The sequence below is a fragment of the Dipodomys merriami genome, unplaced genomic scaffold (assembly GCF_024711535.1).
Source record: "Dipodomys merriami isolate MVZ:Mamm:240054 unplaced genomic scaffold, mDipMer1.0.p SCAF_19, whole genome shotgun sequence".
Taxonomy (NCBI): domain Eukaryota; kingdom Metazoa; phylum Chordata; class Mammalia; order Rodentia; family Heteromyidae; genus Dipodomys; species Dipodomys merriami.
Window position 1 is genome coordinate 10,337,629 of NW_027203270.1, and position 14,576 is coordinate 10,352,204.

The 14,576-nt window shown below is 43.7% G+C and overlaps 1 protein-coding gene across 1 annotated transcript in view; it reads left to right on the plus strand.

Annotated features, from left to right (window-relative positions):
* Window positions 1-11,187: 11,187 nt before the first annotated feature.
* Window positions 11,188-14,576, plus strand: part of Myo1d (myosin ID) — a 303,418-nt gene continuing 300,029 nt past the window's right edge. Inside the window, exon 1 of the mRNA XM_070027221.1 lies at window positions 11,188-11,591. Coding sequence (XP_069883322.1) covers window positions 11,497-11,591 — 95 coding nt within the window. The 5' untranslated portion in view covers window positions 11,188-11,496. The remainder of the gene's footprint in view (window positions 11,592-14,576) is intronic.

Genomic DNA, 14,576 nt, shown 5'->3' on the forward strand with positions numbered 1-14,576 from the left:
TTTTTTCAGTCATGGGGCTTAAGCTCTTTTGCTCAAGGCTAGCACTCTACCACTTAAAGCCACAGTGCCACTTCTGGTTTTCTGGTCATTAATTGGAGATAAGAGTCTCATGGACTTTCCTGCCTGGGTTGTCTTTGAATCATGATCCTCAGATCTCAGCCTCCCAAGTAGCTAGGAGTACAGGAGTGAACCACCAGGGTCCAGCTCATACTTCCTTTCTGCTAAGATATAAACTTTGGTCTTCTTTTCAGGGTGTTCAAACAAAGTACATGTTGAAGGCTCAAACCATGCACCACTAGCTCAGTTCACAGATGGTAGGCAAATGTACACTCCAAAGAGACTTTTAAAAATGTGGAATCCGAGTTACTTGGGAAGCTAAGATCAGGAGAATCATTTATGCTAGACCTAGCATACAGGGTTCTAAGGCTCTTTTTGCCATCTGTTTCTAAAAAATAAGAAAAATGTGGCTTATACAGATGAACTGACTTGTCCAAGGTCATATACCTAGTCAGTTGCAGATCTCAGACTTGAACTCCAAGGAATCTGACACCAAAAGTTCCACTATCATTTCTCCAAGTCAGGAGTTTGATAATCTGCAGCCGAATCTTCTGGACTTCATATTAAAATTCAGACATTTAAAGTTCCATCCTGAAGCTGAGTGCTAGTAGTTCATGCCTATAATCCTAGCCACTCAGGAGGCTGAGATTAGGTCATGATTTGAAGCCAGCTGGGGCAGGAAAGCCCATGAAACTCTTATCTCCAATTAACTACCAGAATAGCCAGAAGTGAAGCTGTGGCTTAAGTGGTAAAGTGTTAGCCATAAGCAAAAAAAAAAAAAAAAAAAAAAAAAAAAAGCTGAGGGACAGTTCCCAGGTCCTTAGTTCAAGCACCAGACAAACAAACCTGTGCCACTACTGTCCCCTGAGGTTGAGGAGAATGCTGCTCCTAACAGAATCTATTCTGTATAGAAGAGCTATTAGACATGCTCTGATGAGGGAACAGGGAGAGAGGAGTGAAGGAGGATGAATATGGTCCAAGTAGTTTGTTTGCATGTAGGAAAATAGATCAATGAAATGTACTGAAATTGTTTTAAGGAGATAGAGAAAGTGCTCATGCCACTAGGAGACAAGCAAAGTCAGACAGAGACATACAGAGGGCAAAGGAAGATCAGTGAACATCGACAGGATTCTGTCAACAGAGACTCTAAAATGGAAAACTTGAGAAAAGTAGGAGGTTCTTCTATATGTGACCCTGACCTTGCCTTCCCAGTTTGATTATAGTTCACTGTATCCTGGTCTTATCTTGGTGGAATATCAGACACAGAGGACAAACCAAGCTCATTAACTGATCGATGAGTAACATGAACAGAAGATGGAAGGGAGCTGGTGGGCACACTGGCACAGAGTCTGATCAATGGTTTGGGAGAAAGAAGGTTGGGGCTTGTTTTCATGTGGAGAGACCTGCTGTGCATAGAGGAAGCTTGAATGAAATAGCCCACGTAAGTCTGGACATGATAGTGTATTCTAGAAAGGACTCAGGCACTAGATGGGATATTAGATTACATGACCTCTGAAGTCTCCTAGGTTTTCTTGATTCTCCTTGTAAATAATTGAGACTTCCTTTGTAGCATTTCTTTAGTATTCAGGTTAGTATACAATTTGGAATCAAGCACAACTTGTCTTATTTCTCCCTCTAGATAATCTGGAGAGTTAACCCAGCTGATTGGGAAAAGTCACAGTGCCATATGGTATAGTTCAATGACATCTCATTAAAATGAAATTGGCTCTTGGAGATGACCACTGCTGCAGTACACTAACTGAGAAACTGAGAACTTCTGGGGATTCAGTTATGGGGATTTGGATTTAGTTGAGAAACTGAGGATTTGGGAAGAGCAGAATAAATGTTACACTCCTCTTTAATGTTAGTTCTATAGGTGCTCTGATAACACAGAAGAAAAGCAAATTCAGACTCAGTTTCTGTACACTCACAATAGAGATCACTTCTGACCCCAGATATTGGGGAGGGGAGGATTTCTCTCCATACACAAGCAAGAAATTCTGCAGCAGTGCCAGAGCACACAAGTTGAGGGCTCAGTCCACAAGACTTACCTGCTCCCGCACACTTTAAATAGCAATTGCAAGCCACAGGTTGCTTTACCTGTGTTTCTGACTGCTATGAATCAGAATGGACGAACTCACCTCTTCAGGTTTGATTAATTTGCTGACTGATAGAACTCAAGTGACTGACAGAACTCAAGAAAACATATTTACTGATTTATTATGAAAGATTTTTACAAAGGAGCCAAAATAAAGAGACATAGAGGGATAGACAAGTGGAAAGGGTGCAGAGCTCCGGTGCTCTCATGCTGACCTCCAGGGGGCGCTATATGTTCAGTTCTTCAGAAGGTCTTTGACCTTTGTAAGTTTGGGTTTAGACATGACCAAACCAGAGACAATCTTGTGGGAATGTGATTGGACAAGAAAGATATGATCTAGTGCTAATGGACTGAGTGAAAAAGAACAGAGAGGGCTGTCTGTTTGCAGTCTTTTGGGACCCTCTTTTTTGGGGGAGTGGGAATGAGGTTGGTCATGGGGCTTGAACTCAGTCTGGGTGCTGTCCCTCAGTTCTTCAGCTCAAGGTGAGCACTCTACCACTTGAGCCACAGTGCAACTTCGGTTTTCTGGTGGTTAATTGGAGATAAGAGTTTCACTGACTTTCTTGCCTGGGCTAGCTTTGAACCATGATCCTCAGATCTCAGCCTCCTGAGTAGCTAGGATTACAGATGTGAGCCATCCTGCCCAGCTTCTTTTGGGCCCCTCTGTGTGCCACTCCTTCCTCCCTGGTATGGGAAGACCTCATTTTGAAGTGAGATAATATAGGATAGAGAATTTATTTTTAGTCAACTCCAAGACAGAAGGGCAAGGGGAAGATTAGAGTTCCTAGGACTTGTCTTAGGGAATGGAAATTCTTGTTTCTATGGCCTACCTTGGGGAGAGAGGTATATACCAGAAATCCTGTTAAAAAAAAAACAGTTGTAACATTATATATATATGCATATATAAAATACACACATATATATACTAACAACTAGCTATTTTGTCAACAGAAGAGAGGAAATTTTAATGTTTTTCTTCCAAACTCAATATTATCTCTCTTCTACCTTGTTCTCTGAGTTTTTAGGAGTAAAAGGGGGATGGAGAAAAGGACGGAAAAAAGAAACAAAGGTATCACTCCCTTATCCAAACTTAGGAATGGGGTAAATACAAAGGCATTGGGGTAACCCAGGGAAGAGCTAAAATGTTGTTTCTTCCCTGCCTCCCATTTGTCTTTATCATTTTGTCTCATCAAACAATCTTTCAATGCGATTTCCATAGTGGGAAGGTAGTAGAAACTACTTTTTGCCCAAATCAGACATTTTGAAAAGTTTGATCTCACTTCTGTTATTGCTTCACTTTGAGCTAGTCAAAGTCAGCTGTTTTCCCTGGAATTCTGTTTCTCCATCTGTGAGGAGGGGTGTTAGATTATAATGACCACAAAGATTCCTAAATTCTTAGGATGTAATGTGTGATCTGCACTACCAACAGCAGCAGCAGTATCACCTGGGAGCTGTTAAATGAAGAACCTTGGGCTGAGAATGTGGCTTAGTGGTAGAGTGCTTACTTAGCATGCATGAGGCCCTAGGTCCCATTCCTCAGTACCACAGAAAAAGCCAGAAGTGGTGCTGTGGCTCAAATGGTAGAGCACTAGCCTTGAGCTGAAGAGCTCAGGGACAGTGCCCAGGCCCAAAGTTCAAGCCCCATGCCCATGACCGAGAGAAAAAAAGATGCAGATTCTTAATAAGCCCTGGTTGATCATGACTGTAATCCTAGCTACTCAAGGGACTAAGATATGAGAATCACTATTTAAAGCCAGCCCAGGCAGGAAAATCCATGAGACTCTTACCTCCAACTAACCACCAGAAAACTGGAAGTGGTGCTGGGGCTTAAAGTGGTAGAGCACTCACCTTGAGAAAAAGAGCTTAAGGACAGCACCCAGACCCTGAGTTCTAGCCCCACGACTAACCAAAAACAAAAAACCAAAAACAGAATCTCAGGCCCCAAACCTGTGACAAGATCCCTAAGTAATTCTTACACTCTTTAAAGCTTTTTTTGAGAGATCTATTCTTAAGACACCATCAGTCTGGGAATATGGCTTAGTGGTAGAGTGCTTGCCTAGCATGCATGAAGTCCTGGGTTCTATTCCTCAGTACCACATACACAGAAAAAAAAAAAACTGAAATGGTGCTATGGCTCAAATGGTAGAGTGCTAGCCTTGAGCAAAAGAAGCTTAGGGACAATTCCCAAGCCCTGAGTTCAAGCCCCAGGACTGGCAAAAAAAAAAAAAAGAAAAAGAAAAAGAGACCATCAATCTGTGAATGGACGGTTGAATTTTCCCCCTCTTGCTGATTTCTATCACATCCAAAATTTCCAGCTCTAGGCTCTTTCAATGGCAAGAATAGCTTCAGATTTTGTGATTGCCTGGCTTTGGGCTTAGAGAAAAGTCATGTGAGTCTTAAACTATAATAATAATACATCTAAAAAATTAATTTACCAATTAACTTGAAAATTAATTCACCTACTGGAGCACCTGGCACAGCTTTAAGAAGCTTGGCCATTGTAGAGTTTAGGGAGTTTAGGAACATACCTGACCAGCCATAGCCACATCCACCCAGTATAAAAAGCCTATCTATATTTAGAAAGGAGAATGAACCCTGGGGTAGGGATGGGATAGCTAACTGGCATATGTGAACTCCTGGGTTTGATTTCCAATACAGGGTGAGAGTGGGAGTAGGGATAGATAATTGGTATGCCATTTACTTGGCATATTCAAGGCTCTGGGTTTGAACCCCAGTACAGGGTGGGGATGGGAGGGAAGAGGATGCATTCCATTGGAATTTTTATCATCAGAAACTCATCACAAGCAATTCTGGAGGCAGTTCCAGACTATGCCTGCCTTCATCATCTGACTACCTTGCTTGTGGCCCTAAGTTTGTGGTTCATCTGCCTACACCAGAAATGGAATATTGGACCGTCACTGTGGTGACTCATACGATACTGATACTAATGATTTGCTTAAATCCTTCTCCATTCCCTAATGAGCAGGACTTGTGATAGGATCTTTCCCTTAGTTTAAGGATTCCATATAGAGGCTACCACTGGAGCTTGGAAGGAGGCAACCTATGAGCACATTATTTTGTATGTGCTTCATACATTTATCTCCAGAGAGAAATCCTACATAGTTTCACCAAAGGATGCTGAAACCTGAAATCCAAAAATGTTTTCTCACAGTCCACCTGCTGCCTGGAGATACCTAAGTGGCAGCTCCTTCTGTCTTTTCCTTCCTCCTCCTCCATCTCCTCTCCATGTTCAGCTCACACATCCCAACTTCCTCTAGATTTAGTCTGATCAACTTAGGGAATCTTTTCTGGGTTATCACAGTTATTCCAAAGAGCCAGAGACAGACCCCAGCCCTAAGTGAACGTTGTTGCAAGTAAGCACAGCTGGACCACCAATAAGAATTGAAAAGAGAAATCCTTAGAACTCAGAGTCACTTCTTAACTGGCCCACCCGTCTTTAATAGCTCTGGAGGTGAGATGTATAAGGTCTTTTTTTTTTTTTTTGCCAGTCCTGGGGCTTGAACTCAGGGCCTCGGCACTGTCCCTGAGCTTCTTTTCTCAAGGCTAGCACTTTGCCAATTGAACCACATCACCACTTCCAGCCTTTTCCATTTATGTGGTACTGAGGAATTGAACCCAGGGCTTCATGGATGCTAAGCCACATTCCCAGCCCTAAATATATAAAAACTTAAGGTCACTCTCTGGACTTGGAGAGTGGGTTACATCAGTACCTCCTCCACCATGTAATTCTGTTTTCTTTGCCCTGTAAGATGTTCATGTAGTGTCAGGATGCTGTGGGTATGAAAAGTGGTCTAGAGGTAGGTAAAAGGTCATCAATGACATCAGAAAGGGTGTGTTTCCACTTTTAAAACATAAGCTTTAGAAACCACAAAGAACATATACACTATCTTTGTTGTATCATTCTTAGTTCAAATCTAGCATTCTCCATATATAAGGAGGCAATATGTTTGTAATACTATGTAAAACTTGTTTCTGTATGTACATGGTAAAATTACTTTGCAATGCAAATTTGCCTTACTATTTCTGCTCTATAATAATATGTGCTTATCAAATAGTTTTAAAATGCCCTTCGAATATTCTGTGTGACTATTTTTCCTGGTCTTCTTGTTTCCATCTTAGTAGACTCATGCTGAAAGAATTATCTTCCTTGAACGCAGAGCCCTGGGTCAAGAGAGATAAAAGGAAGGTGGGGCTGCCCAGAGCATGCTGGGACATAGAAGGGAGCAAATACTCACAGTAGAACATTCAGAGTTGATTTGTCACTGATAACCCAGAGCAGACACAGCAGCAGGTCACTCTAGAAGGGTTTCAGAACAGCAGATTTTGGACTGTGTGAACATAGGCCTGGCCCGAGGAGAAGTATGCGTAGCCCTGATATTTGCTTCTGGGGCAGGAAATGCAAGTGAGGCAAATTCAGTATGCAATGACTAATTTTCTTTTTTTCTTTTTCTTTTTGTCAGTCATGGGGCTTTAGCTCTGGGCCTGAGCATGGTCCCTCAGCTCTTCAGCAAAAGGCTAGTGCTCTACCACTTGAACCACAGTGCCACTTCCAGCTTTCTGCTGGTTTATTGGAGTGTTTCATAGCCTTTCCTGACCAGGCTGGCTTTGAACTGTGGTCCTCAGATCTCAGCCTCCTGAGTAGCTAGGATTACAGGCATGAGCCACCAGTGCCTGACACAATGACTAATTTTCATGAAGAGAAAAGAAATCTAACAAGGGAGTGGCTTTACAACTTATTACATGATCTCCAGGTTCACACAGACCATTCCACACTTATTTAACAAGCAAGTACTTATTAAGAGAGCTTCCAGACCTCAAGGCCCTTAAAAACTAGTCAACAGGCTCAAGACCATTCTCCGTTCTAATAGGAGTGGCATTTAAAAAATGCTGGTGGGGGGAGGGAGGGTGGATGGGAGGGTGGATGGGAGGGGAGAAGGGAAGGGAGACTCAGGAGACCATGGAAGGCATCCTGGAGGAAGTGAGGTTGAAGATGGGAGGGAATGGGTAAGCTGAAGTTAGCTAAACTGTAAGGTTGAGGAGTGGGAACTGTAAGGTAAACAAGTTTAGGCAGAGAACAGGATGGTGTATAAGGGTATATTTGTCAGCTAAAGCAAGCATTTACTTATTTTTGTTGGTAGAATTGCCATTCAGTGTTTATGATCTCCTAGCCTATCTATGCCTATCTGAGCTAACAGATACCTGGATCAGAGTTTTCAAAGTGCCTGCTGAGTCTTCAGTTCTGGAAGATCTGCAGACTTTGGACTTGACTTTCATTGTTAAGTGTCATTTAATATTTCCCAAATAAACTTAAAAATTTCCTAAGAACCAATATACAAGGACACATGCACCTCCATGTTTATTGCAGCACTGTTCGCAATAGCTAGGATATGGAAACAACCTAGATGCCCCACCACAGATGAATGGATCCAAAAACTGTGGTATCTATACACAATGGAATATTATGCAGCCATTAGAAATGACAAAATAATGGCATTTGCAGGGAAATGGATGGAGCTAGAAGGAATCATGTTGAGCGAGGTAAGCCAAGAACGAAGAGACAAACAGTACATGGTCTCCCTGATAAGTGGATGATAAATCCAAAATGTTAGGTGATATGACAAAACTAACAGGACTTAAGGAACAAAGAACTCCCACTCATCTGGTTGAACCACTACCAAATATCCCCATGCTGCTGATCACATATATGGTATATAACATGTGAACACCGTTATATATTACAGACTGTGATAGACAATTTGCTCCAGGAAAGTTAGAATGATCTTGTGACTTTAAATGAGCATCATTATTCCACAATACTGTGAATTTCCGGAAATTAAGTAATCACTTAATCACAATCAAAAAAAAAAAAAAAGAACCTTGGGGAAGGGAGGGAGGGAGGGGATGGTAGGGGGAAAACAATGGAGGGGGTAACAATGTTCAAGAGGAAGTGTACTCATTGCCTCACTCATGTAACTGTAACCCTCTGTATGGTATCTTTACAATAAAAAAATTTAAAAAAAATTTCCTAAGAGTCTTGAGTTATTTGATTTTTCAACTTCTGTATTGAAAAATAGTTTCAGAAAAGTTTTGAGTGTAATACAAAAACAAAAATGACTACTTGTTTAATTACTTTACCAATTGTTAACATTTGCTTTGTGCATTTATATCTCTCCACATATTGTTCTCTTCTCCTTCTCTTCATCTCATGATGATTGCTGTGATTTTTATCAAACAGATCCCATATCTTTTACTCCTAAATACTTTCAGAAGGTATAGGTTAAAACATGAATATTCTCTTAAAGAATCCCAGTTCCAAGGATCAGATTCAGGATTACTAACATTGACACTATAGTACTGTCTAATATGCATTTGCTTTCACCAGTTGTCCCAATAATACCCTTTACATTTTCCTGGTCCAAGGTCCAGTAGAGGATTATACATTACCACTAGCAGTGATGTCTCCTTGTTTGTCTTTAATAATACCAGGTCTCAGTCTTTTTGTCCTTCCCACCAATGATACTTTGGAAGAGCACAGACTAAACATCATTTTGTAGGCTGTTCTTTGAAGTGGACTTATTTGCTGTTTCTTCATGATTCCATTCAGCTCGTGTGTGTGTGTGTGTGTGTGTGTGTGTGTGTGTGTGTGTGTGTGTGTGTGTGTGTTATAATAAGCAGGTAAGCAGGATTGTATCTTTTGTAGGAGATCACACCAGGAAATTTACAGTGTCAGTGGGTCTTATTGATAATGGGAACTTTTGTGGTTTTTAAAAAAATCTATCTGAAACCATGTAAGAAACATACATAACCAGATGTGTTTCTGTTCAACTTTTATCACAAAGGAGATTAATAGTGAGATAAACTTCTCTAGTTTACTTTGTTGGAATGTAGAACACATTGCTTAGTCTCCTCTGCTATGTCGGCATGTATTTGGACTTGGTATAAGTGTGGCCATTGATTAATAAAGTTGCAGGCCTTAAAGGGCTGAATGTAAACTTATACAAGTAACAAATTGCAAGGGAACCATGTATATCAGAATTTTCTCAATATTGTACAGCCAACACACACACACACACACACACACACACACACACACACACAATTAAACTGGAATCAATAGTGAGCTTTTGGGACAGTCACATTCATAAATTAATTAAAAAAATACCCTCTGTACATGGCATGCATTTTATTTCCTATTTGGAGCTTCTTTGAAAGATATTGATTATAACAAAGTTCTCTTTATTTGGGTATAAAAAAGGTACAGTATCTCTCTATGGTTCCCACCCCCAAACAGTTTCTGCAATGCTCTCATTATCTGCAGTCCTTAATATCTCTTCCTGGTACTTAGGAGTCTTTATCAACCCAGATCTCACAAACAACACATACACCTACTTAACAATTGGTTTTGGGGTGTGTTCCTTGGTTGCTACAAACTACACAGAATTTGATATCTATTTCTTTCCCTCTTGTGAAGCTTAGTTCTGCTATGGTAAAGCACACCAATGTAAACATTTTAGGACCCTAGGCATACTCTTTGCACCTGCCTGCTTAACCACTGATCCACACATACACACACACACACACACACACACACACACACACACACACACATGACATTAGACAATCCTACCTTGGGAGTGTCTAGCCCAGAGTTCTTATTCCCACAACTGAGGACATTGGGATCCATACAAGTGTATTCTAAAGAAGCAAAACTGTTTGTGGTAGCCAGACTGCAGCCCAGCTACCTCAGCCTGTGCCAGGGGCTGGGGTGGTTTTCTAATGGCAGAGGTGCTCCTTGAAGGTGATCAAACTGCCTTTCTCTCTCTTGGCAGGTGTGGGTTGCTGGCAACTGTAGAAGGCATTGAACAAGGTCCTTCAGTCTAGTTTACTCATCTCAAATTCAGCCAGGGAGCTGAAGCCCAGCCAGGTCCTTGCAGAGCTCTAGATTTCCTCCTAGATTTAGCAAGAGAAGATGGTCCTAATGGAAGCACAGAGCAAGAAGGTATGGATGCCTTAGGATGTCTTTTTCATTGGAAAAAATGCATTCATTGTTTTTTAAAAAAATTCTCCAAACCCACCCAATGTAGCTATAACTGGACACCACTTATAATGCAATCCATTGCATTCAGCCAGGACAGATTTCTTACTTACCTTGTGCAAGGCACAAATGATGGGCACCAAAAGGGATATCAAGAAATTAAGGACATTGGGGGCAGGGGGAGGATGGGATGGGAAGGGGAAACAAAGGAGGAGGCTACAATGCTTGATAAGAAATGTACTCATTATCTTGCTCATGTAATTGTAACCCCTCTGTGCAGTATTTTCACAATAAAAAGATTTAAAAAAAAGAAATTAAGGACATAATTTCAAGTGCCAGAGGCCTACAATAATCCTAAAGAGGTGATGATATGTGTATTAAAATGTTTAATGACAAGATAACATTTGTTGACTCATTCGGATGAGAAGAGAAAGTGGATCACCAGGAATGGAAGCAGTTCTCCCTATGTGACTGAATGCTGGGGCTCGTAAGTCAAATGACCTGTCTGAAGTTGCAGCATCTCCTCTTCTTAGCTGTGATAAATTCAGTAAAGCACTTAGAATAGCACTGTGCAATTTTTGGTGACCTCAAAGCGCTAGCTATTATTATCATCTGCGCTGGAGCCAGCACTTCAAAGATGGGTAATGCGTGAGCACTTGTTGTCATTTAGCAGGCCAGGGCAGAAGGCGGGTTTTATTCTAGAAACCTGATTCCAACTAGTGGACTTAAAGCGGCTGCACCTTCCTCCGCCTGACATTCCAATGTTGGTCCCAAGGGGGCGCTGCGATCCAACCACTGCGGCTAACCCGAGGCGCGCCCCCGTCCCGCGCGTGCGCGCCATCCAGGTGAGGAGGCGGTGGCTGAGCTGAGACGGGACTGGGGGGGGGGGGCGGGCTCCTACGAAGGGGGCGGAGCCAGAGAGGCCCGGGCGGGGCGGAGCCGGGCGAGACCAAGGCCAGAGGCGGGACCAGCCGCCGCCGTCGTCTCCGTCTCGGTTCCCTGGCCCCCCAACACGCCGGGCAGGGCAGCCACCACCAGAGAAGCGGAAACCGTCGGCTGCACCCTCCGGGAGCCGCGCGGGTCCTGGAGAGCGCCGAGGCGCGGCGGCGGTAGACTCGGTCAGCCCGGGATCCCCCGCAGCTCCTCAGCGAGCGGCCCCGCCCCGGCCCCGCCCGAGCTGTCCCCGGGCCTCCGCAGCGGCCCCCGCGGCCCGAGCGCGCCCACCTGAGCCGCGCCTGCGCCCCCCCTCCACCCCCGACCCCCCTCAGCCCGCGGGGCCGGCACCATGGCGGAGCAGGAGAGCCTGGAGTTCGGCAAGGCGGACTTCGTGCTGATGGACACCGTCACCATGCCCGAGTTCATGGCCAACCTCCGGCTCAGGTGAGGGGCGGGGTGGCTGCGCACCGGGCGTGGGGTGGGTGGGTGGGTGGGGGTGCGGGACTTAGCTTTCCCGGTGCTGCTGAGGCGCGGGGGCGCCAGTGGGGGGCGCGCGGCCGCCCCAGGGCGCGGTGACAGGGGTCGCGCCTTCCGGGGAGAGACAGGACGCCGCTGGGGCGCGCGCGGCGTGGGGATGGCGGGGGGCGTGCCGCGCCTTTCCGGAGAGGCCGTGGGTGCGTGTCGTGGGCGGGGGGGAACAGCTGAGTTCGGAGGTGAGAGTCCGGCCCCGCACCGGCCCGCCCCGCGCCAGGTGAGGGCTGTGGGCGGGGCCCGGTGACCTCATGGAAACCCAAGTGAAGGAAAAGAGAAACTTTGGGGGGGGAGCGTCGGCTCGGCCCCCACCCCACCCCCCCGAGGGGGGGGAGACGCTGGCGGTGTATTCCCTCCCCCCCCCCCCCACGCACCGTTTCACACTTGCTGCTTTTCTTCTGCTCGCTTTATCTGGCGTGGTTCCATGCCATCATCATCATCGTTCAGGATGCTGTGGGATGATCCCTGAGTTGTCCATTCCCGGGCCACTGGCTTCTTCTTTTTTTTTTTTTAAGTTACTTACTCAACGTAATTAGACACGTTTCCAGACATCGAAGAGACTGCGAGGACTTGGCCAGTGCCAAAGTAAACGGTCTGAAATTGACAAGGCGTTCACGGTTTCAGTTTGGTTGCTTTTTTTTTTTTTTTTTTTCTTGTCCAGGAGTTATAGATGGAGCCCTTGTATGACTGACATCCTAGGGAAGGTAGTGACAACTCCAAAGGCCCCAGCGTGGGCTTCCCCCATGAGTTTGTCTTAGAACAAATGCATGTGGTTGTGTCTGAGCAGGACTCGAAAGCAGTTCGACTTTTAAGAGTACAGTTAAGGGAATTTCAGAATAGCTCACGTTTTTGGTTCTTTGTGTGTGTGTGTTTTGTGTTTTCTTTTCTTTCTTTCTTTCTTTTTTTTTTTTTTTTTTTTGCAGGGACTTGGGTGTATTTTTCCTGGAAGCTTTGCCTCATTTCTTGTAAAGTTTATAGTGAGACAATCACTCCCTCAACTTAAAAAGTACTGGATGCTTAACTAACACTTACTTACTTACTTACTTACTTACTTACTTACTTACTTACTTACTTACTTACTTACCACTGCCAACCCTAATTTCAGAATTCTCTCTCTGTGTGTCTCTCTTTCTCTGTGTCTCTCTCTTTCTCTGTCTCTCTCTCTGTGTGTCTCTTTCTCTCTGTGTCTTTCTCTGTCTGTCTCACTCTCTGACACACACACCCACACACAAACAAACACACAAACCGGTTTAATCTTTGAAATTGCAAACCATATGATTTCATCTGTTCTTGATCAGGCATCCTTGGTCTTGTCCCAGAGGCAGAGTGGTAGTAGAGCAGGAGCCCAGGTTGAGTGTTACACCTGTCTCCCATAATCTGACCTTGAGTTGATGCATGGGCTAGTTTCCTAATTTGTAAAACATGATCTCCTGGATTTCTTTCAGTGCTCAGGTGCTAGGATTCTAAGTTTTCCAAGGTTAGATGGTCTCAGAGTTGCACTGTATTTTTCTGAATAAAGTGTTGCATCCTGATATATGGTTGCTTTTTATTTTTATTGTTTTTTATTAATATTTTGGGTTCCAAGACTCACTCCCTGCAGAGTCTAAAATCTGAGACTTAGTCAAGCCTTAGGCACCTGTAATCCCAGCTACTCCAGCAGCTGAAAAGGATATGTGTGGGGGCAGGGAGTGTTAGGTTTGAGTTGGAGGCCAAATGTGAGAATACTGAAGTCCTTACTCTAAAATAATATAGTAAAGTAGTCCTTTTATGTCTACATTGAAGGGGTTCATTTCAAGAGACTCCTACTTTCCCGTGGATGCCTCAAATCCCAAATAGAATTACATGTTTTTCCTGTATTTACACATTTATAACATTTAATTCATAAATTAGACACAGTAAGATAGTAACTAATAATAAAATATAACTACTGTAGCAGTATGCTATAATATAAAGTTATGTGAATGAGCTTCTCCCTCATAGTTATTCTCACCTTTGTTGACTGCATATAACAAATTGCAGGAAGTGAATTTTTGGGTAATAGAGGACTAATGTATTTCCATATAGCTTGTGCACATCTTTATGTATGTATACATACATTATATACATATAACTTTTCAGTACTTGGAATCGAACCTAGGGCCTTGTGCGTGCTAGACAAGTGCTCTACCACGGAGCTACATACCCAGCCTCTTCTGTATATCTAAAAGCATTGCTAGATTACTTATAATACTTAATACAATGTGGGAGTAGTTGTATATTATTTGGAAAATAACGACAAAAGTCAATGTTCATACATGTTCAGCATAGACACAATTTTTTCTCCAAGCCCCTGCCCCCAAACCTGGGGCTTGAACTCTGGTGGCTTGGGGACTGTCCCTGAACTGCTTTTGCTCAAGGCTGTCTACTACTTAAGCCACAGCACTGCTCCAGCTTTTTCTGAGTAGTTTATTGGAAATAAGAGTCTCTGGGATTTACCTGCCCAGGCTGGCTTCAAATTGCAATCCTCAGATTTCAGCCTCCTGAGTAGCTAGGATTACAGGCATGAACTCCAGGTGCCTGGCTTCTCCACGTATTTTTGACATTCTGTTGTTTGAAGGATGCAGAGCCAGAGATGCAGAGGGGCAACTGGAATCAGATTTATATGTTCACACCATTATGATAGCATGTTACATTTCGGGACGCTACAACTGGAGTTTGAACTCAAGGCCTTGTACTTGCTAGGCAGGTGCTCTACCACTTGAGCTGCACTCCCTGCCCATCCCCCCCCCTTTTATATAAGGTCTTGTTATGTGCAGACCTATTCTATAACTATCCTCCTGCCTAAGCTTTCTAGGGATTATAGGCATGAGATATCATGCCTGGCTTGCATGTTACAGTTTGGATACCTAACTTTTATAG